Source organism: Tamandua tetradactyla, chromosome 1, assembly GCF_023851605.1.
Source record: "Tamandua tetradactyla isolate mTamTet1 chromosome 1, mTamTet1.pri, whole genome shotgun sequence".
Lineage (NCBI taxonomy): Eukaryota > Metazoa > Chordata > Mammalia > Pilosa > Myrmecophagidae > Tamandua > Tamandua tetradactyla.
In genome coordinates, this window is record NC_135327.1 from 57,448,159 (window position 1) to 57,472,356 (window position 24,198).

General features: G+C 34.9%; 1 protein-coding gene across 6 annotated transcripts in view; it reads right to left on the reverse strand.

Annotated features, from left to right (window-relative positions):
* Positions 1–694: 694 nt before the first annotated feature.
* SYCP2 (synaptonemal complex protein 2) overlaps positions 695–24,198 on the reverse strand; it is a 103,270-nt gene continuing 79,766 nt past the window's right edge. For all 6 annotated transcript variants that reach the window (XM_077116841.1, XM_077116826.1, XM_077116817.1 and 3 more), the window contains 10 exons: positions 14,544–14,732; positions 13,546–13,636; positions 13,123–13,278; positions 4,629–4,756; positions 3,631–3,725; positions 3,450–3,549; positions 3,004–3,062; positions 2,750–2,828; positions 2,576–2,632; positions 695–1,545 (listed from right to left, as the gene is read on the reverse strand). In XM_077116841.1, the coding sequence (XP_076972956.1) occupies positions 1,471–1,545; positions 2,576–2,632; positions 2,750–2,828; positions 3,004–3,062; positions 3,450–3,549; positions 3,631–3,725; positions 4,629–4,756; positions 13,123–13,278; positions 13,546–13,636; positions 14,544–14,732 (1,029 nt within the window). In that variant the 3' untranslated portion in view covers positions 695–1,470. The remainder of the gene's footprint in view (positions 1,546–2,575; positions 2,633–2,749; positions 2,829–3,003; positions 3,063–3,449; positions 3,550–3,630; positions 3,726–4,628; positions 4,757–13,122; positions 13,279–13,545; positions 13,637–14,543; positions 14,733–24,198) is intronic.

Here is a 24,198-nt window from a genome sequence, read left to right on the forward strand (position 1 = left end):
GAATCTAGAATGGGTGGGAGAGGGGAAGGAAGGAAGGACGAGAGAGGTGACAGACATACAGAAAAATGGTAGAGTAAATGGCCTGGAGCAACTCTAGAAAGCAAGCTGGAAAGATAGAAAGGTTGTAGTCATAAGAATATTGGAAATTGAAATTCAGAGGGGCACAACTATCAGTGATGACAAGTCACAGTGGAAAAGTTTGAGAGGGAGGAAGTAGGAAATTGGGTTGGATTACATAAACACTGCAATATAGGTATAAGTGTGATGGATGACTTGGGAGTCTTATAAGTTGGACCAAGGATGAGATAGAATTCGCTCCGTCATGCTATTACTCCCTGTCTAAGTCTTCCAGAGCAACACAGAATTGCAATTCTTGAAAAATATTAATATTATAGTTGAGTTGTTGCTGTTTCTTGAAAGAGTCCCTGCTACCCTATAAACAAATCTTAGCTGATAACTATATATGGCTGACTAGATGTGAAGAGTTTTCTTTTATTTGCTTATCTTGACTAGGAAGCCACTTTTACACTGTATTTAAATGCTGGTATTATTAAAACACTTTGTTATTAAATATGTGAGGGATAGTGAGGCTACCTGATATACTTTAGATGTCTAATTAGAAATGGTTATTTTGACAGATTAGGAAAATAATTTATAAAATAAAATCACTTATAATATATTTATCTAAGTGACATGAGCATTTATTTCAACTTTATTATAAAATTAAAACAAACTGAATGTGTACTCATTTTATAAAATAATATAACAAAATACTATTATAATGAATATAATGAGATTAAAAATACTTGTCCAAACAGCCTGCTTATGAGTAACATTAGGACTTCTACCTAAAATTAAAATACTTAGGCAACCTAGTAACTATTTTCAGCTATTCAGTGCCTTCTAATACATTGGAGCTATAACTGAATACACTCTCCAACAGTGTGCTGAATGTATCAATCTATGACTCAGGTAAACATTTTAAATCAGGGAATTTCCCTTATACTTCTAAATGTGACTGATTTTAATAACTTATATTTTTAATTATTAAACAAATTTAAATTTGCCTCAAGTACAAAATTATATTTGTTTTAAAATATATTTTATCCAATAAATTTTAATTTATAAAAGACACTAGTTTTTTGAGCATACTCAGTAATACTGGCCTAATACAAATATTAATTAAAAAATAAGCTAATTCCTTTTACTGTTCAGTTTCTCAAAACTTTCTCTATAGAAAAAGAGTAATATTCTGTTAATAAAAATCTTTTGGGCTTGGAGCCATGTTATAATGTTTTCTTTCCTCGTCCATAAAATTAAATTCCTTTGAATTTGGAGGTTCCTACAAAGGTGTACTTGCTCAGTAACATGTATTTTTCTTTTTATAAGGCTATTCTGGTATTTCCTCAGTAATATACAAAAAAGAGGTATATAGGTATACAAAATTAGGTAAAACGTGTTAAATAAACTTTACACATTAACATTTCTTCCAGACATGAATAGTGACATCAGGCCTCTGCGCACATTAAGAAGTTCCTCTTCTTGCTATGGTTAAAAATCAAAATTACACAATTAGATTTTATATTATCACTGCAAAACCATCAAATAAAGTAAAAACAAAAAATCAAACTTTATTAGGAATTCATTTTAAAATAACCCATTTCATAAAGATATTAATCAGGACTCATTTTTCTCAACCCTCCAGGTTCTAGCTTTAGGTATCTAGAGAATTCTATAATCATCACTAATACTTGAGATGATCAGTTGAGAAAAGACTTCTAGTATTTTAAATCCCCAAGTCAAATGAAATTTAGATTTTTTTTTTTTTACATGGACAGGCACTGGGAACTGGAACCTGGGTCTCTGGAATGGCAGGTGAAAACTCTGCAACTGAGTTACCGTGGCCTGCCCAGAATTAATATTTAAAGGTAGAAAGTCAAATAAAAATAGTCCAGAAAAACATTTCAATAATGAGCAAGCTAGTTGGGTGGAGAGTTTGTTGGCTTCAAATGAAACTAGCCACATCACAGTGAATTTTACTATTGCAGTAAACTGAGATTCTACTAAAAAATAATAACATCAATATACTCTGTATACAAAGTATAAATAAGTCACACTTAAAAGTGCCTGTCATCTTTAAGAAAACACAAACACATGTTTACATAGACCAGAGCTTTTAATCCTTAGGCACAAAATCTAAGTAAATGAGATCATCCGCATGGACAATAATTCTTCCAATGTACCAAAATCTTTCAGGGTAGCACTGTCCTGACACACCTTTTCCTTTAGAAGACAGGCAGGACCAAAGCCCGATACAGTACAAAGAAATCATTCTTCTTGCTCATTTTTAAATTTGCAAATTGTGTAAGAATGCATTATTAAATCATTCTATTCTTTTACTATAAAATCTGTTCTCATGATTCTAATTTAAAGAACTAAGGTTACTGAGCTTATCTTGGGCCTTCCCAACAACCCAAAAAAGAAAAAGAAGAAAAACCTTTGAAACAATTTCCCCTTTAAAGACATAAAAGTATGATCATTCTGTTGAAAAGCCCAAACCAAATAATCTATTTACCATGTCCTTAAGAAGCCTGTCTTGTAGCCTTCTCATGTTTTCTTTCATCAAAGACATCTGTAAATAAGTAAATATATTTAACCCATGAAATTTATCATAAAGCTTTCTTAGCAAAAAGACAAGTTAGACTAACCAATATGAAAAAAACTGCACATAAAAATATAAAATTTATACCTCAGTTGTAAAAATATTTTCTTCATAATCAGTGTTGTGGAAGACATTTTTATAGAATGAAGTTTTCAAAACATGAAGCCTAACAAATAAAATAATAGATTTACCTTTGTATTTAATCAGGAAATCAAGTTCAATTACTATAATATAGTATATGTATAATTTTAAGTATATATTTTTCAAATACATTATTCAAATAATTGTTAATTTAAATATCTAATTTTATAGATTCTAGTCATTAAGAATGTCATACTAACCTCTGCAGTTCACTTTTTTGATAGGCACTGAACTTCTGAAATACCTTTTCCCCGAATTCCTATTTTATATGATAAAAAACTTGTTACATTTAATATGATTAAATATTAAAATCTGACAGTGGAATTACTACAGTTCTATTACTCCAAATTCAAATAAACAAACTGACTATATGCTAAGAATATTCAAGATGCTATATATTCTTTCACAGATAAAATAATTGAAAGTAAAACTCTCTCAGGATTTCTCCCTTATAAATCAAAGGTTTTCATCCTAAGATTAACTATACGTGTTTTTATAGAGCTGACTGAAAACCCAAGATAAAACTAAATTATTTTCTAAAGAACAAAAAGCTTTAGAGTATGTTCTAAAAGCAGAAGATAAATAAGAGAAAATTTTCCTAGCTCTTTAAAAACCAGGTTTTAGGATTATTTTTAAAAGAACAAACCACAAATTCCTTCTCCAAAGTTTTTAAAGACCGTGAATCTTTCTCAAAATTCTCCAGTTCTTCTATGATGGTGATTTGGAATTTATCAAGTTTTTTAATCCTATTAAAGAAAAAGTGAAAATAAATTTTAAAAACTATAGCATTCAGAAGTTATCAGAAGTGACTTTTTTTTATTACAGACCTATATTCCTGAATTTGATGGGTCATTGTTTTCATATATTGTTGAACTGATTTCCAATTCTGCTTAGCAAAATAATCCATTCTCTTCTGGTGGCCCTGAAAAATATTCATTTCTAACTTGATAAAACTTTATAAAACAATAATCTAATCAAGAATATTATAAGAGCAAAAGCCTTTTCTATAAAATGTAAATGACTAAGAAGAACTTAGAAAAGCAAAAAATTAAAAACTCAGTTATTTAAAGTGTTAATAAGCTAATGCAGTAATACTGGTGTTAAGCACCCTCTGTAAGGCTTTGAATGAGGGTTGAACTGCTAATTAATTCTTTTCATAAGGACATTACACTCTACAATATTTACAGAAATGCTAGGGATTATCATAGTATTTTACATAGCAGGAAAAGGCAAGGACGAAATGGGACCAATAACCTATGCAGAAAAATCTTCTATTAACATGCAGGCTTAAAAGAACTGATTATTCTTCTAAATACTGACATATGAGAGAAAGAGACCAATGGAGAAACCATTAATAATCTAAAATTGTTTTAGAAAGTTTCTTTACAGAATGAAGTAAAAAGGACTTTTCTGACTTTAGTTGCTCAACTTTTATATTATACTAACTTCCCTAAAAGTAGATCTATGAGATTCAAAATGTCTAAAAAACAGGTGGCATAACAAAAGAAGTACTGCAGAAGATTCAAAATGTTAAACAAATTGGAATAGGTAGGAAAATAGGACAAAAGCAAGAATTAACAGAAAAAGAATAAGGATAATGCACAGATTGAAGAAGTAAGAGAACTCAGTTCATGGAATATTGAAAGTTCTTTTTTTTTTTTTTTTAACCTAATAACCTTCCAGATTTTGACCAGTGCATGAGAAAAGCTGGCTTCATGAATGAGTATTTAGTTGCCAACAATCTAACAAGCCAATAATTTACTAGAAAGTGTGACATGTTCGCTTATCATTGGGTAACATCATAAAATAAAAAATGATAACTCACCTGAATTTTCCTCTTAAATTCTTTATTGAGTTTCTCACACATCATCCCTACACCTGAACAATGAGTTTCCCAGTGGTCCTCGGGAGTATAAAATTCATTTGTTGAAAATGTAGAAATGCTTTCAAACACTAAAAAAAATGAAGACAATCAGCTAAAGTTAAAATATCCATTACAAATCTAAGCTTACTTGTTATGAGGCTGAGAACAAAATCTCTCTTATTTTTTGGTACTATGTATAATCTAAAGATTATGAAATCAAAGGTAGACCTTATTATATATTTTTTAATTTTTAAATTTTTAAAAAAATACCAAAAAACACCAAATGCAAACATTCATAATTTTTGATCATTCTGTTCTACATATGTAGTCATTCATTCATGATATCATCACATAGTTGCATATTCATCATCATGATCATTTCTTGCAACATTTGCATCTATTCAGAAAAAGAAATAAAATGAAAACAGAAAAAAATTCATACATACCATACCCCCACCCCTCCCCCTCACCGATCACCAGCATTTCACTCTAAGTTTATTTTAACATTTGTTCCCCCTATTATTCATCTTTATTCCATATATTTTACTCGTCTGTTGATAAGGTAGATAAAAGGAGCATCAGACACAAGGTTTTCACAATCACGCAGTCACATTGTGAAAGCTATATCATTATACAATCATCTTCAAGAAACATGGCTACTGGAACACAGCTCCACATTTTCAGGCAGTTCCTCCAGCCTCTCCACTACATCTTGACTAACAAAGTGATATCTATTTAATGTGTAAGAATAACCTCCAGGATAACCTCTCGACTCTGTTTGGAATCTCTCAGCCATTGACACTTATTTTGTCTCATTTCACTCTTTCCCCTTTTGGTTGAGAAGGTTTTCTCATTCTCAATCCCCTGATGCTGAGTCTCCGCTCATTCTAGGGTTTTTCTCAACCCCATGATGCGGAGTCTCAGCTCATTCCAGGATTTCTGTCCCATGTTGCCAGGAAGGTCCACACCCCTGGGAGTCATGTCCCATGTAGACAGGAGCAGGGTGGTGAGTTTGCTTGCTGTGTTGGCTGGAGAGAGAGGCCACATCTGAGCAAGAAAAGATGTTCTCCTGGGGTGACTCTTAGGCCTAATTTTAAGTAGGCTTGACCTATTCTTTGTGGGGTTAAGTTTTATATGAACAAACCCTAAGATTGGGGGCTCAGCCTATAGCTTTGATTGTCCACACTGCTTGTGAGAATATCAAGAATTCAACTTGGGGAAGTTGAATTTTTCCTCTTTCTCACCATTCCCTGAAGGGGACTTTGCAAATACTTTTTTATTCACTGTTCAAATTACTCTGGGACTTGGCCTATCCTTTGCGGGGTTAAGTTTCATATGAACAAACTCCAAGACTGGGTGCTCTGCCTATAGCTTTGGTTGTCCACACTGCTTGTGAGAATATCAAGAATTCAACTTGGGGAAGTTCAATTTCTCCCCGTTCTCACCACTCCCCAAAGGGGGCTTTGCAGATACTTTCCCACTCACTGATCAAATCACTCTGGGATTCATCGGGGCATCACTCTGGACAAACCAGCAAAATCTCATGTCTTACCTGATATTCCAAGTACATATGGCGTTCAATCAAACTATCTACATAAGTTATATTAGGAAATGCACTAGTCAAAATATAAATTTTGTAACTAATAAACATTTTTTGCTTTAGTCTCACACAGAAGGTGACATTATAAAATATTAATTACCATCTATTTTCACTACCCTGCAATGACATTCCTTTGTTCTTCCTCATGCAAAAACATTTTTGAAATTGTACCTTGTACATTTCACTATTATTATACACTCTAGGTATTCCTAGATCATACCATCTCAATCTTTAACATCTATCTTTCTTTCTGATTTCATTTGTGTACCCAGCCTTCCTCCCTCTATCATTCTCACATTCGGCTTCATTCAGTGTTTTAACATAATTGTATTATAGTTAAGTAGTATTGTCCTGTCCATTTCTGAGTTTTTACATTCAGCCCTGTTGCACAATCTGTTTCCCTTCAGCTCTAATTACCCAATACCTTACCCTATTTCTATCTCCTGATGGTCTCTGTTACCAATGAAATTCTTCAAGTTTATTCACTAATGTCAGTTCATATCAGTAAGACCATACAGTATCTGTCCTTTTGTTTCTGGCTAATCTCACTCAGCATAATGTCCTTAAGGTCTGTTCATGTTGTTACATACTTCATAACTTTATTCTATCTTACAACTGAATAATATTCCATTGTATGTATATACCACAGTTTGTTTAGCCACTCGTCTGTGGATGGACATTTTGGCTGTTTCCATCTCTTTGCAATAGTAAATAATGCTGCTATAAACATTGGTGTGCAAATGTCCATTTGTGTCCTTGCCCTCATGTCCTCTGAGTAGATACCTAGCAATGGTATTGCCGGGTCATATGGCAATTCTATATTTATCTTTTTGAGGAACCGCCAAACTGCCTTCCACAGCAGTTGTACGATTTGACATTCCCACCAACAGTGAATAAGTGTGCCTCTTTCTCCACATCCTCTCCAGCACTTGTCATTTCCTGTTTTACTGATAATGGCCATTCTGGTGGGTGTGAGATGATATCTCATTGTGGTTTTGATTTGCATTTCTCTAATAGCCAGGGAAGTTGAGCATCTCTTCATGTGCCTTTTGGTCATTTGTATTTCTTCTTCTGAGAAGTGTTTGTTCAAGTCTTTTGCCCATTTTGTAATTGGGTTGTCTGTGTTTTTGTTGTTGAGTTGAACAATCTCTTTATATATTCTGGATGCTAGACCTTTATCAGATATATCGTTTCCAAATATTGTCTCCCATTGTGTAGGCTGTCTTTTAATTTTCTTGATGAAGTTATGTGATGCGCAAAAGTGTTTAATTTTGAGGAGTTCCCCTTTATTTCTTTCTTTCTTCAATGCTCTTGCTTTGGGTGTAAGGTCTAGGAAGTCACCTCCTATTATAAGATTTATAAGATATTTCCCTACATTTTCTTCTAACAGTTTTATGGTCTTAGATCTAATGTTTAGGTCTTTGATCCATTTTGAATTAATTTTTGCATAGGGTGTGAGATATGGGTCCTCTTTCATTCTTTTGCATATGGATATCCAGTTCTCTAGCCACCATTTATTGAAGAGACTGTTCTGTTTCAGGTGAGTTGGCTTGACTGCCTTATCAAAGATCAATTGTTCATAGATGAGAGAGTTTATATCTGAACACTCTATTCTATTCCATTGGTCAGTATATCTATCTTTATGCCAGTACCATGCTGTTTTGACCACTGTAGCTTCATAATATGATTTAAAGTCAGGTAGTGTGAGACTTCCAAGTTCACTTTTTTTTCTCAGGATACTTTTAGCTATTTGGGGCACCCTGCCCTTCCAGATAAATTTGGTTATTGGTTTTTCTATTTCTGCAAAGTAAGTTTTGGGGATTTTAATTGGTATTGCATTGAATTTGCAGATCAATTTAGGTAGAATTGACATCTTAACTATATTTAGTCTTCCAATCCATGAACATGGTATGCCTTTCCATCTATTTAGGTCTTCTGTGATTTCTTTTAACAATTTCTTATAATTTTCTTTATACAGGTCTTTTGTCTCTTTAGTCAAATTTATTCCTAAATATTTTATTTTTTTGGTTGCAATTGTAAATGGAATTCTTTTCTTGATTTCCCCCTCAGATTGTTCATTACTAGTGTATAGAAACACTACAGGTTTTTGAGTGTTGATCTTGTCACCTGTCACTTTTCTGTACTCATTTACTAGCTCTAGTAGTTTTGCTGTGGATTTTTCAGGGTTTTCAACATATAGTATCATATCATCTGCAAACAGTGATAGTTTTACTTCTTCCTTTCCAATTCTGATGCCTTGTATTTCTTTTTCTTGTCTAATTGCTCTGGCTAGAACTTCCAACACAATGTTGAGTAACAGTGGTGATAGTGAACATCCTTGCCTTGTTCCTGATCTTAGGGGGAAAGTTTTCAGTTTTTCCCCATTGAGGATGATGTTAGCTGTGGGTTTTTCATATATTCCCTTTATCATTTTGAGGAAGTTCCCTTCTATTCCTATCCTTTGAAGTGTTTTCAACAGGAAAAGATGTTGAATTTTGTCAAATGCCTTTTCTGCATCAATCGATCATGTGGTTTTTCTGCTTTGATTTGTTGATATGGTGTATTATATTAATTGATTTTCTTATGTTGAACCATCCTTGCATACCTGGGATGAATCCTACTTGGTCATGATGTATAATTCTTTTAATGTTTTGCTGGATTTGGTTTGCTAGAATTTTGTTGAGGATTTTTGCATCTATATTCATTAGAGAGATTGTAGTTTTCTTTTTTTGTAATATCTTTGTCTGGCTTTGGTATGAGGGTGATGTTGGCTTCGTAGAATGAGTTAGGTAGCTTTCTCTCCTCTTCAATTTTCTTGAAGAGTTTGAGCAGGATTGGTACTAATTCTTTCCAGAATGTTTGGTAGAATTCACATGTGAACCCATCTGGTCCTGGGCCTTTCTTTTTGGGGGGCTTCTTAATGACTGATTCAATTTCTTCACTTGTGATTGGTTTTTTGAGGTTGTCTACTTTCTTGCATCAAAGTTAGTTGTTCATGCCTTTCTAGGAAGTTGTCCATTTTATCTACATTGTCTAGTTTATTAGCATAAAGTTGTTCATAGTATCCTGTCATTACTTCCTTTATTTCTGTGGGGTCAGTGGTTATGTCTCCTCTTCCATTTCTGATCTTATTTATTTGCATCCTATCTCTTTTTCTTTTTGTCAATCTTGCCAAGGGTCCATCAATCTTATTGATTTTCTCATAGAACAAGCTTCTGGCTTTGTTGATTTTCTCAATTGTTTTCATGTTCTCAATTTCATTTATTTCTGCTCTAATCTTCATTATTTCTTTCCTTTTGCTTGCTCTGGGGTTAGTTTGCTGTTCTTTCTCTACTTCTTCCAAGTGGACAGTTAATTCCTCGATTTTTGTCCTTTCTTCTTTTTTGATATAGGCATTTAGGGCAATAAATTTCCCTCTTAGAACTGCCTTTACTGCATCCCATAAGTTTTGATATGTTGTGTTTTCATTTTCATTTGCCTCGAGATACTTACTGATTTCTCTTGTAATTTTTTCCTTGACCCACTGGTTGTTTAAGAGTGTGTTGTTGAGCCTCCACATATTTGAGAATTTTCTGGCACTATGCCTATTATTGATTTCTAACTTCATCCCTTTATGATCTAAGAAAGTGTTTTGTATAATTTCAATCTTTTTAAATTTAGTGAGACTTGCTTTGTGACCCAGCATGTGGTCCTATCTTTGAGAATGATCCATGAGCACTTGAGAAAAAGGTGTATCCTGCTGTTGTGGTGTGTAATGTTATATAATGTCTGTTAAGTCTAGCTCATTTATTGTATTATTCAAATTCCCTGTTTCTTTATTGATCCTCTGTCTAGATGTTCTATCCATTGATGAGAATGTGGAATTGAAGTCTCCAACTATTATGGTAGATGTATCTATTTCTCTTTTCAGTGTTTGCTTCATGTATTTTGGAGCATTCTGGCTCAGTGAATAAATATTTATGATTGTCATGTCTTCTTGTTGAATTGTTCCTTTTATTAATATATAGTGTCCTTCTTTGTCTCTTTTAACTGTTTTACATTTGAAGTCTAATTTGTTGGATATTAGTATAGCTACTCCTGCTCTTTTCTGATTGTTATTTGCATGAAATATCTTTTCCCAAGCTTTCACTTTCAACGTATGTTTATCCTTGGATCTAAGATGTGTTTCCTGTAGACAGTATATAGATGGGTCCTGTTTTTTAATCCATTCTGCCAGTCTATGTCTTTTGATTGGGTAGTTTAATCCATTAACAGTGTTATTACTGTGCAGGTAGTGCTTTCTTCTACCATTTCGCCTTTTGGATTTTATATATCATATCTGATTTTTCTTCTTTTTACGTTTACTGATAGTCTTCATTTCTACACTCTTCTCCACACCTCTCTCTTCTGTCTTTTTGTATCTGTCTCTAGTGCTCCCTTTAGTATTTCTTGCAGAGCTGGTCTCTTGGTCATAAATTCTCTCAGTGATTTTTTGTCTGAAAATGTTTTAATTTCTCCCTCAGTTTTGAAGGACAGTTTTGCTGGATAGAGAATTCTTGGTTGGCAGTTTTTCTCTTTTAGTAATTTAAATATATCATTTCACTGTCTTCTCACCTCCATGGTTTCTGCTGAGAAATCTACACATAGTCTTATTGGGTTTCCCTTGTCTGTGATGGATTGCTTTTCTCTTACTGCTTTCAAGATTCTCTCTTTCTCTTTGACCTCTGACATTCTGATTAGTAAGTGTCTTGGAGTACGTCTATTTGGATCTCTTTTCTTTGGGGTACGCTGTACTTTTTGGAGCTGTAATTTTAAGTCTTTCATAAGAGTTGGGAAATTTTCAGTGATAATTTCCTCCATTAGTTTTTCTCCTCCCTTTCCCTTCTCTTCTCCTTCTGGGACACCCATAACACGTTTATTCGTGTGCTTCATATTGTCATTCAATTCCCTGAGTCCCTGCTCATATTTTTCCATTTTTTCCCCTATATTTTCTTTTGCTTGTCGGATTTCAGATGTTCCATCCTCCAGTTCACTGATCCTATCTTCTACCTCTCGTAATCTAACATTGTAGGTTTCCATTATTTTTTTTCATCTCTTCTACTGTGCTTTTCGTTCCCATAAGTTCTGTGATTTGTTTTTTCAGACTTTTGATTTCTGCTTTTTGTTCATTCCTTGCCTTCTTTATATCCTCCAACAATTTACTGATTTGGTTTTTCATGAGGTTTTCCATGTCTGTTTGTATATTCTGAATTAACTGTTTCAACTTCTGTATCTCATTTGAATTGTTGGTTTGTTCCTTCGACTGGGCCATATCTTCAATTTTCCTAGTGTGATTTGTTATTTTTTGCTGGCATCTCTGCATTTAATTACCTTAATTAGTTTATTCTGGAGATTGCTTTCACTTCTTTTACCTAGGGTTTTCTTGCTGGATGAATTTGTTGTCTGTCTGTTCTTTAACATTCACTTCAGCTTTTTCTGGACCTCTAGCTTAGGTTTTGTTTAACAGAGGAGAATGTTTCAGTTCTTGTTTTCTTGGTTCTTGCCCTGCCTGTATGGTGCCTCCCTCCGCCACCCCACCATTAGGAGGGTCTACTTAGGTATTATAGACCCCAGCCGGAATTTCCCAGACCAAACTGGCCTCCTATCAGGAGGAAAGAGTCATCTGCATCAGTTTTCCCTGAGGGTAAGACCCAGCAGGGTAAAAGATTTTCCTGTGAAGTCTTGGCTCTGTTTTTCTTATCCTTCCCAGTATGTTTCGCTTGTCTGCCTAGAGTTCCCACCAGTGTAAGATGATATGGTACATTTAACTTTGGCAAACTCTCCCTGCTGGGGGTGTGGTGGAGACAGAGGAGAGGCTGTAGGCTGGTTTTAATGGCTTGAAATTACTAAGCCCTGTGGTCTGACTTCCTTGAGGGAGGGATTCCATCTGAGTTGGGCCTCACCCCTCCCTTGGGAAAGGTTTCAAACAAGCTTGTTTCTGCCTATGCCTGGGGCAGTTGTGGCCCTGAGAAGTCCTACCACTGTATCTAAAGGCAGTCAAGCCTTTGTAGAAACAGCCACAAAAACTCTGTTTCTTTCTTTTTCTCTTTTTCCATCACCCCTGCCCCCTCATCACAGGGGCGAAAATCAGTGACCTCTGCTTTGACCAGGTTCACCTGAGCTGGGGGCCCATTTTTAGTAGTCAGAATTTATGAATTAGTTCCACACTTGAAGCTTGCACTCAGCCCCTGCTGCTGGTAAAGTCCCTTCCCTTTCCCCTCTTGGAAGCAGCCTATGGGGGTGGGGTGCCAGCCGCCAAGGCTTAGGGAACTCATGTTTCTGGGGGGGCTCACAACCAGTCCAGCTGGTCCAGACTGGGGTACGCTGTGTGTCCGGTCACTGATGTGGCCCCTGGAGTTGTTCTGTACTGTTTCTGCTTACTTACTAGCTGTTCTGGAGGACAAACTAAATCCCATACCTTGCTAAGCTGCCATCTTGGCTGTCTCCCTCCTTATTATATTTTTTAATTTAAAAATGAAATTATTCCGATTCTAAAGTAACTTTTGGCAAGGCTATTAAAAGGACAGTTTTAAAATGGGAAATATTTGGATTATTTTTAACTAGTTTCAGATTATTATTAACCAGAGTATTTAGTGACAAACTAATGTTATCAGCACATTCATACTCAAGTAAAACTTATATGCAGGTAGTGATAGGAAATCTATAAATATAAAAGACTTTCTAAAACAGTATTCATTTTAAATAAAGCATCATTGGTCTGAGACTTATCTAAAGCTGTCTTTACAAAAAAATGTATTTGTGAATGGATTCATTCATAATCTAAGAATTCACCTTCTTAAATAATTGCATTTTGACACAGGCATTTGATCTACCTACTTTTGTAGGTGTGATAATCTGCATTTTCAAATTTAGTTAGTTTCCGTGGAAGTAAGATTGCTCTTCTTTCTTCATCTTCTTCCGTTTCTATTTCATCAGAATTACTTAAATTATCTTCTATATACATCCGTTTGCGATTAGGATGCTGAGTTGGGCCTTAGGAATGGTTAAAAAATTAATAATGCTACAGTCTTGAGTAAAAGTATCTAACATTTTTTTTAAAAAAATCCCTTTGCTTCAATGAATTATTTACATTATGTTTTAGGCAACTATACATTAAGTTCTACTTAATTATTTTTGTTTTTGACATTGACTAAATGGAACATAATATTATAGCATAAAATACATAACTCCTTTGGATGAAATTTCACAGTAGCATTTCATAATTAGTAATTTTTTTTAAAAAAGGCTATGACTACAAACCTGATACATGAGTAGTATTATAGGGCATGTTATACCATATATTCTCTCTTCCTTCACTAGATATGGATAATGGAGATGCTGAACGGCTTTCCTAAAATGCATATTAGAAATTAGAAAAAAATACCATAGGCACCTTTGACTATCTTTTTAAGACCCTAATGCCAGTATATTGCAAAATGTGGCCATTTCTTTATTAGACTGTCTTGTTTCTCTCCCTTCCTTTTCATCTTTAACACTACACTATGTATTAATCTAGATACCTTAGATGCCAATCTGATTTCTAAGTTCTAGCAATAGTTTGTAGCTGCCTCTTACAAAATATCCCTGTTTTTCAATTCTTCCTTATTAGGATTTTCATTCTTTATCTGAGTCAAGAAATGACTTCTTTCAAACCACACCTAAAGCACACCTTAACTAAGCCACATCTAGGCTTACTTTTCACTGTTCCTTCACTCAAATTAGTTTTTTTCCTGGTTCATGAAAATATGTGTCCACTACTAGTTCCCTTCCTTTATTTAGGTTGCTGTTCTTTCTCTATTTAGCTCATATGGACCCATCTATCTACCAAAGTCCAACTCAAATTTAGCCCTCTCCAAACTGTAAAATTCTGTTTTGATCTTATATTTTACAAGTTATTAAATTTTCTTGTTCCTGTACCAATGGATTTTTATAGTGGTGAGAAGTTCAACGAAATATATTCCTTTATAATCATTAAACCAAAATGTCCTGATTCTCTAAACATTGCATTGGTAAGTCAGTGGTTCAGTAACTATACCTTCAGTATTTAAAACCTTGTCACTATTCATTTTAAAAGTTTCAACTTTTCTGTCAAAAAACAGTTTTTCCACGGTCAAGCCATTCTACATACTTTAGACATGATATTTTTAGGTAATAACAGTAGAAAATATCAAAATATAATTACTATTGAAGACAGTAATCTGATTCTTATAAACCATTTTAGTGTAAGGAAAATTTGATAGGCATCATACCATACTTACCTCTTCTTTATTTTGTATATGATTTTCATTGATATTTGGAGGTTCAATTTCCATTAACAGTTTTTCTGAACTATAACTGCTTACATCTGAGTAGCTGTTGTGACTTTGTGTTTCTGGTGCAAGTATCATGGAATTTATATTATTTCTACTCACAACAGTATTATTATTAGTGACTGGAGTATGCTTGGGCTATGAATGAAGAAGACAAATAGAAAACCAAAGGAAGTAAGAAAATTATTTAAAGCCAAGTGAGAGAAAAAAATTGAAAAGAACAATAATAAACATTAAATCAAAACTCCTTAAATTTTGAGGGAATAATTAATTACTGCTAAAATTTAACACCCATTCACAATTAAAAGAAAAAAAGCCCTTGATTACTAAAACATTACAAAAACTATGGATAAGGATATCTGTTAGTATGGCTTTTACTTAATTTTGCGTTGGAGGTCACAGAAACCTTAACAAGAACAAAAACAGGTAGTATTAGGATTGGAAATAAAAATGCAAAAACTATCATGTATAATAATAGTTGATATGATCATCTACATAAAAATCCATGAGAATCTTGACAGGCAATAAATGTGAGAACTCATCAAAGTTGTTGGAGATATAAAAATCAATAATATTTCTATATAAAAGGAAAAAGTAAACCTAGATAATGTAATAAAAATATTTTTTAAAATAGTAAAATGAAAACCCATATGATACCTATGAAGTAATCTAACAAGAGTTGTAATTTTATTTGTAAAAAATCTGGTGCCATGTTGTTGAGAATAAGATTAAAAAATGGAAAGAGATATTTGTGGATGAGAAAGTTTAATATTGGAAAATGACAATTTTTCCCTTAGACACTGATTCTAACCTTAACATGAACAAGTAAAGGGCTCAGAAAATTTTGAAGTAAAGAATAAGTGGTATGGCAGGGGAAGGGTGAAGCACCCTATAGCATAAAACCACAGTAATTAAAGCAGTACGGTATTAGCACAAAGGTAAATAGAACAGTAAAATATAATAGTGCCTAATAGCTGACCCATGTGGTTGCTAAGGGATGACCAAACTAGTATTACAAATGGTAAGAGAAAAGGGGGTATTCCATGCATGTTGATACACCAATTTACTATCCATGCGCAAAATAAGAGCCCAGATGGATTGGAAACTTAAAAGTCAAAATCAAATCTAACCTTTTTAGAAGGAACATAACTTTTTGAGAAGAAAGGAACATATTTTTTATGACATTAACTTAGAAAAAGATTTCTTGACCAATAAAGTTTAGCAAATTTCATTACATATCTTTTGTCATGTGGAAGTGTTTTATTTTACTTAAATGAAAAGACAAGGTATACTTGAAACAGGTTGCTTACATTGTATATAACTGATAAAGAATTACTATCCAGGATATACTCCTAAAAATGTATAAGAAAAATTCAAACAATGCAATTAAGAAATTAGCAAAAGTAATAAATGGGTAATTCATAGAATGGCCAAAATACATATGAGAGATGCTCATTGATGTTAGTAATCAGGGCAATACATATTAAGGTGAGAGACTACTTTACACCCATCAGACTGGCAAAAATGGAAACATGACCACACCCAGTGTTAGCAGGTCTGTGGAGAAGGGGGCACTATCACACAGCACTGTTGAGAGTGTAAGTTGGTACAACTACTTTATATGAACCAAATTTCAACACCTAGTTAAGAATGAATAATAAATAAGAAAAAGTTTCATCTGTCAGTGTCCAGCCAATGAATATGTAACAAATTAATATTCCATTTAATACATCAAAAAAGGTGTGTGGCAATTACCTAGGTTTGGAAATTTGAAAGGTGGGATGCTGAAGGGATAAAGGGTGAAGGTAAACCAAGGGCAGTAGAGCACTGTCGACAAAGGACCATGGGATAATGGTTTACTGGGGGACTGACTTTCAAACTATGGCAAACAGAAGTATAATGGTGGGAAGAAAGCTAGGTAGGTTAGGGTTTAGACCTCCCATCTCTGCTTCAAACAGAATAGGTCCACTTTTATTTGTTGGACACACTGGAGTTTTCATAGAAGATCTTATTTGCAAAACAGTGTCTGGGAAGGCTGCTGTTTAAAAGAATAAGACCAATGACATCATCAACATGGTAACAAAGAGATCCCCTGGAAGAGTTTTCCCTCAGAAACAACTAATAAAAGGACAAATCCCAATTGCTTGGAATTCTGAAGGACAGTAGAGCTTCCACAAACACTGAATTGGAAAAAAAAAAAGAAAGAAAAAACACCAAAAAAAGGCAGGAAATCCATGACTCAGACCTGCCAGACTGGATTCCTCTCCCTCCCTCAGCCCTTAGTCTGATGCTATTTAAAAGTCATACAAAAGTAGTGGTATTTCCTGCCACTGATGCAGCCTACAGAGCCACCCACAGCAGCAAGTTAGAATCCCATGCATATCCAGGACCAGGGACTCAAGTCCATAGAGACCCAGGGTGGAACATACACGACTAACTAATGTGTATGCACAAAAAGGCCCCTAGGAAATAAAAGAGACTGTAGCAAAACTGCTGGAAAGAAGTGCACACACACAGCCAAAAATAATGGGCCTTTTATATTTATTTGATCTGGCTTCCCAGGGCAGGATACCCTAACGGGGAAGGAACCAGAGGTAGCAAAGTCTCTTGGGGAAAAAAATAGGGAAAACTGAACTGCTGTAAGGCAGAACAGGCCCCAGAATTGGAAAGTATAATAAAAAGGGCACTGGGTGAGGTAAAGAAGTTACACAAATCACAGGAGCTGGGGAGAAAATTTTGTACAAAAACCAACGGAACAGATCAGGATTTCCCCAGAAGGAACAAAAGAAAGGAAGCTTTCTCCTGGGAGGTCAAACAATTACAAATAAAAGAGTAATCCTAAAAGTTGTACTGCATATCCAAGGCAAGAATCGGGTGCAGAAGATCTGAGAAAAACTGAACAGTTAAACATGGGCTACTCTAAAGGTCTGGTATAAGTTGGACCAAGTGTCAAAGAGGAGCATAGACAATCTACAATAAAACCCTTGGGAAGAAGAAGAAACTGATTTTCAGAATTAAAATATCAAAATAATCAGATGCTTAGAGATCAACAAAAATTACAAGCCATACTAAGGAACAGGAAGATATGGCTCCCTCATGGGAACAAATTAAAATTTCAGAGGAACCCAAAACTTTGGAACAACTAATCAAAGAAATTTGGACAAATCTCCAAAATCAATTCAAGGAGATGAAGGAAAATATGGATGGAAATAAACTAATGGTAGATACAGCAATAAAGGATATTAAGAAGACAATGTGTAAGCGTAGTAGTAGCCTTTTAAATGTAACCTTAAAACTGTAATACGCAATGAAGTTGAGGTCTTAGTCTCACAGAGAAATATGTAAATGCAAAGACTGCACCTAGATATGAATAAGCTTTTATCTATTGCCTCAGACTTGGAAGCATCGTGCCCAGTATCACAGAGTATGTAAACCCTGAAGGCAGTGGTAAATAACTGAGAAAAGAAACTAATGAAGTTCTCCAGACCCGTGTTACCCAAGATGATTATTTTTTTTTTTTGTCTCTAGTATGTAGAAAAGCCAATTGAAAAATTACTATGGGAAGTTACCCCTGTCCTCTTGCTGGCATAGATAAACTGTTTTTTTCCCTCCTCAGCTGTTCAGTGTATGTCACATTAAGCTACACTGAGTGATGAACCCAGATTTGGGGTGGGGGGGGAGCCCACATCTACATAAGGAAAAAGAAGAACTTGAAAGTTTAAAAAGAAACATAGCAGAAATTATGGGGATGAAAGGCACAATAATGGAGGTTAAAAATACACTAGCAAAAACAGAAAACTAACCCCAAAGCAAACAGAAGAAGAGAAATAACAAAGATTAAAGCAGAAATAAATGAACTGGAGAACAAAAAAACAATAGAAAGAATCAATAAAATCAACAGTTCGTTCTTTGAGAAAATCAATAGACCCTTAGCTAGGCTGACAAAGAAAAAAAGAGAGAGGATAAAAATAAAATCAGAAATGAGAGGAGAATCATTACCATGGATACCACGAACAACTATATGCCATAAAACTAGACAACTTAGATGAAATGGACAAATTCCTAGAAACACATGAATGACCTACACTGACTTGAAAAGTAATAGAAGACCTCAACAAACCAATTAGAGGTAAAGTGATTCAATCAGTCATCAAAAATCTTCCTATGAAGAAAACTCTATGGCCAGATGGCTTCACAGAGGAATTTTACCAAACATTCCAGAAAGAACTAACACCATTCCTGCTCAAACTCTTCCAAAAAGCTTTTTTTATGAAGCTAATATCACTCTAACACCAAAACCCGATAAAGATACTATAAGAAAGGAAAACTACAGGCCAGTCTCCCTAATGAACATAGAAACAAAAACTCTCACAAAATACTTGCAAATTGAATCCAACAGCACGTATAAAGAATTATACATTCTTTATACGTGCTGTTGGATTTATATGTGCTAGATATATACATTTTATCTAGTGGGGTTTATTCTAGCAAGGGTGTTTCAACACAAGAAAATCAATCAATGTAGTACAACATATTAACAAGTTGAAAGGAAAAAATCACAAGTATCTCAATTGATGCTGAAAAAGCACTTGACAAAATTCAGCATTGTTTTCTGAAAAAAAAAAAAAAAGAAAAAACACTTCAAAAGATCAAAGGAAACTTCCTCAATATGATAAAGGGCATATATGAAAACCCCACAGCCAGCATCATACTCAATGGTGAGAGCCTGAAAGTCTTTCCCCTGAGATCAGGAATGAGACAAGGATGCCCAATGTCACCACTATTGTGCAACATTGTGCTAGAAATTTTAACTAGAGAAATTAAGCAAGAAAAAGAAATAGGCATCCAAGTTGGAAAGGAAGCAGTAAAACCTTCATTTTTTGCAGATAACATGATCTTATACTTGGAAAACCCTGAGAAATCTACAACAAAGCTACTTTAGCTAATAAATTCAGCAACGTGGTGGGATACAAGATCACCACAAAAATCAGTAATGTTTTATATACCAGTAATGACCTACTTGAGAAGACAATTAAAAAAAACTCCATTCAAAATACCAATTAAAATAATCAAGTATCTAGCAATAAACTTAACCAGGGATGTAAAGAACCTGTACAAAGAAAACTATAAAATATTGTTAAAAGAAACCAAAGAAGACCTAAATAGGTGGAAAGACATTCTGTGTTCATGGATAGGAAGGTTCAATGTTGTTAAGATATCACTTCTACCACACTGATTTACAGATTCAATGCAAGACCAATCAAAATTCCAACAACCTACTTTGAAGAGTTGGAAAAGCTAGTTACAAAATTTATTTGGAGGGGAAAGGGGCCTCAAATAGCCAGACACATCCTAAAAAAGAAGAATGAGATGGGAGGACTTAACATTTTCTGAATTTAAAGTTTATTGTGAAGTCACAGGAGTCAAAACAGCATGGTATTGGCACAAAGATAGACATAATTATCAATGGAACTGAATTAAGACTTCAGAAATAGACCAACAGGATCTATGGTCAACTGATCTTCAACAAGGCCCCCCAACTCCACTGAACTGGGACAGACCAGTCTTTTCAATAAATGGTCCTGGGAAAACTGGAAACTCATAGCCAAAAGAATAAAAAAGGACCCCTATCTCATACCTTATACAAAAATGAACTCAAAGTGGATCAACGACCTAAATATAAGAGCCAGTACCCTAGAACTCTTAGAATATAGGGAAACATCTTCAAGACCTAGAAATAGGAGGTAGCTTCTTAGACCTTATCCCAAAGCGCAAGCAATGAAAGAAAAAAAAGATAAATGGGAACTCCTCAAAATCAAAAGCTTATGTACCTCAAACGACTTTGTTAAAAAGGTGAAAAGGTAGCCAATGCAATGGGAGAAAATGTTTGGAAACCATGTATCTGATAAGGGTTTGATATCCAGAATTTATAAAGAAATCATGTAACTCACGAACAAAAGAACAAACAACCCAGTTATCAAACAGGCAAAGATACAAATAGACATGTTTCTGAAGAGGAAATACAAATGGTTAAAAAACAGATGAAAAGATGTTCATCTTCCTTAGCAATAAGGGAAATGCAAATCAAAACCACAATGAGATATCATCTGACACCTAAAAGAATGGTTGCCTTTAAACAAACAGGAAATGCTGCAGAGGATGTGGAGAAATTGGGACCACTTATCCTCTGCTGGTAGGAAGGTATAATAGTACAGCTGCTATGGAAGATGGTTTGGCGGTTTCTCAGTAAACTAAATATTGAATTGCTCTACGATTTGACAATACCATTACCAGGAATATACCTAGAAAAGCTTAAAGCAGTGTCATGAAGAAACATTTGCATACTGATGTTCATACCAGCATTCTTCACAATTCCAAAAAGATGGAAAAAATCTAAATGTCCATCAACAAATGAGTGAATAAACAAAATGTGGTACACACATACAAAAGAATATTATGCAGCAGTAAAGAGGAAATGAGGTCCTGAAGCATATGACAACATGGATGAACCTTGAGGACACAATGCTGAACGAAATAAGTCAGATACAAAAGGATAGATACTGTATGATTTCACTAATATGACCCCCCTGGAAAATGTAAACACAAGAGTCTTAAAACATAGAATATAGGTGTGCTGGTTTGAATCTCTTGTGGACCCCAGACAAGCCATGTTTTTTAATCCTCTTTCAATATTGCTGGGTGGGAGCTTTTTGATTGTTCCCATGGAGGTATAAGCTCCTTCCCCAGTTGGGTGTGGTAACTTTTTTAGATGGGTTTCATGGAGATGTGTCTCCACCCATTTAAAGTAGGGTTGCTTAGTGGAACCCTTTGAGAGGGAACCATTTTGGAAAAAGCTTGAGACCCCAAGCTGACAGAAAGACCTTTGGAGATGAAGAAGGAAAACGCCCCTGGGGGAGCTTCATGAAATAAAAAGCCTTGAGAGAAAGCTAGCAGACATCACCATGTTTGCCACATGTCTCTTCAGTTGAGAGAGAACTCTAAACTTCATCGGCCTTCTTGAACCAAGGTATCTTCTCTTGGATGCCTTAGATTTGGACATTTACTTAGCCTTATCTTAATTTGGACATTTTTATGGCCTTAGAACTATAAACTTGAAACTTAATAAATTCCCCCTTTAAAAAGCCATTCTGTTTCTGGTATGTAGCATTCTAGCAGCTTGCAAATTACAACAGTAGGGAACTTAGAGATAGACAAAAGCTAGAGAAGGAGAAAGTTACTTAATATGTATAGATTAGCTAACGAGATTGAATTTAAAAGTATAGGAATGGATAGAGGTGATGGTAGTTCATTAGTGGGTTTATAAATAATAGTGCCATATTGAAGGGGAATATGATTGAAAGGGGTTTAGAGCCATGTACCTCACCAATTAGCACAACAAATATAAATAAGTCCTTGCATGAACTATAGCAATGCAAGGGGTAAATACTTGGTGGAGGGGACAAGAGTTAAAGGGAGTCTTGGATTTTCTCTTTGGAGCAATGAAAATTGTCTAAAATTGAGAGTGATGATGATTGTGCAAGTAAATGAGAATACTGTGAAACACTGTTTATTTTGGACAGAATATGTGCTATATGACTATATCTCAACAAAATCTGCAGATTCAAATGAAATAAACCGAAAGATTCAAGTCTTGAGAAAATATGGAACGAGAAGTATACCTATTCAATCTTGGTAGGGTAGCAGAATGGGGCAACCTCTCTGGAGGGAAACGTAGATTCACAGGAGGCTAAATACAGGGTCACTATATGAATAGGCAATCCCATTACTGGGAATATACGTGAATGAACTGAAAAGCAGGGACTCAAGTAGACATTTGTGCACTGATGTTCATGGAGACATTATTCATGATACCCAATGGATTTATGTGGCCGAAAGTTACACTGACTGAGGAGCAGAAGGGCGAGCTGTGGTATATATGTATGATAGAATATTATGCTGCTACTAAAAGGAATGAAGTCATGAGGCACACAATGAGGTGAATGAATCATGAGGACAGTATGCTGAGAAAAATAAGCCAGAAACAAAGGACAAATATTGTAGGGCCTCTTTTTAAAAATACTTGTAAGAAAATTGGGGCCTAGATTTTAAGTTCTAACAGCAGTCAGATTTATTCCTAAGCTTCAAGTATTATTTCTAAATTCTGAGATGCCATGGTATATGTGTATAACCTGGTATTCTCCTGAAACTCTGGGTACCTGTGTGACATCTATGACTCAGAGTTGGAGTTCTGCAACTCTGAAAGTCAGCATTCCTACATACAGCAACTGTTTAAAGAAGCTGAAAAAGAGATCAGGTGTCAATGAGAGCTAAGAATGAAGCTGATTTGGCTGGGATTAAAGAAATCAGAATACAGGGTAAAGGATATTGTCTGTACTTTAGAACTTCATCTACTGCATGAGAATAAAAGAAGAGAGGTTTATTTTGTCCAAAATCTAAGTTTTCTGTAGTACACAATCTAACTTAACCTGTATGGTCAGTTCAGTCAAACAACCTAAACACATGGAGTTTAGAATTGGGAATGAGGTCTTACAATTCTGTATAGCTTAATGTAATACCCGGATAATAAACAGAATATAATGAAATATGATTCCATCTGTTCCAGGTGGATCTCAGTTTACTGGAATCCTTTAAATGAGGAAACATTTTAGAAAAAGCTTGATAGTCACAAGAACCACTAGAGCCCACGCAGCCAGAGACCTCTGGGGATGAAGAAGGAAAACACCCCCAGTGTTGCTTCATGAAACAAGAAGCCTGGAGAGACAGCTAGCAGATGTCACCATGTTTGCCATGTCCCTTCCAGTTGAGAGAGAAACCTTGAACATCATCAGCCTTCTTGAAACAAGGTATCTTTCCCTGATGCCTTAGATTGGACATTTTTATAGCCTTGCTTTAATTTGGACATTTTCATGGCCTCAGAACTGTAAACTAGCAACTTTATAAATTCCCCTTTTTAAAAGTCGTTCCATTTCTGGTATAATGAATTCCAGCAGCTTGCAAACTAGAACAATAAGCCAAATCTTTGATCTTCAGTCTTGCTCTCATGAAACTTATTTCTGTAATGGAGAAGTTAAGCCTACCTATAATTATGTCTAAGAGTTATTTCCAGGGAACCTCTTTTGTTGCTCAGATGTGGCCTCTTTCTCTCAGCTCAGCTCTGCAAGTAAAATCATTACCCTCCCCCTTCTATATGATGTCCAGGGGTTTAAGTCTCCCTGGCAATGTGGGACATACTCCTAGGGATGATCTTGGCCCTGGCACTGTATGATCAACAATGCCTACCTCACCAAAGGGGGAAAAGAAATGTTAACAAAATAAGGCATCAGTGGCCAAGAAATTATTTCAAATAAAGTTGAGAGGATATTTTGGAGGTTACTCTTATGTAAGCTTCAGCTAGATATTGCTAATTGCCATGGTTTGCCAAAACCCCAACCAAGAGTATTCTGGTAAACCCTAAATAATACCCTGGGCTCTATCTGAAACTCTATAAAAGTTTCACTAACTAAGTTTACTTTTCAGAAACCTAAAAACCTAGATGGTTCCTACGCCAGATAAGCCCTGCTGATAAGTCCTGAAACCCAGTGTT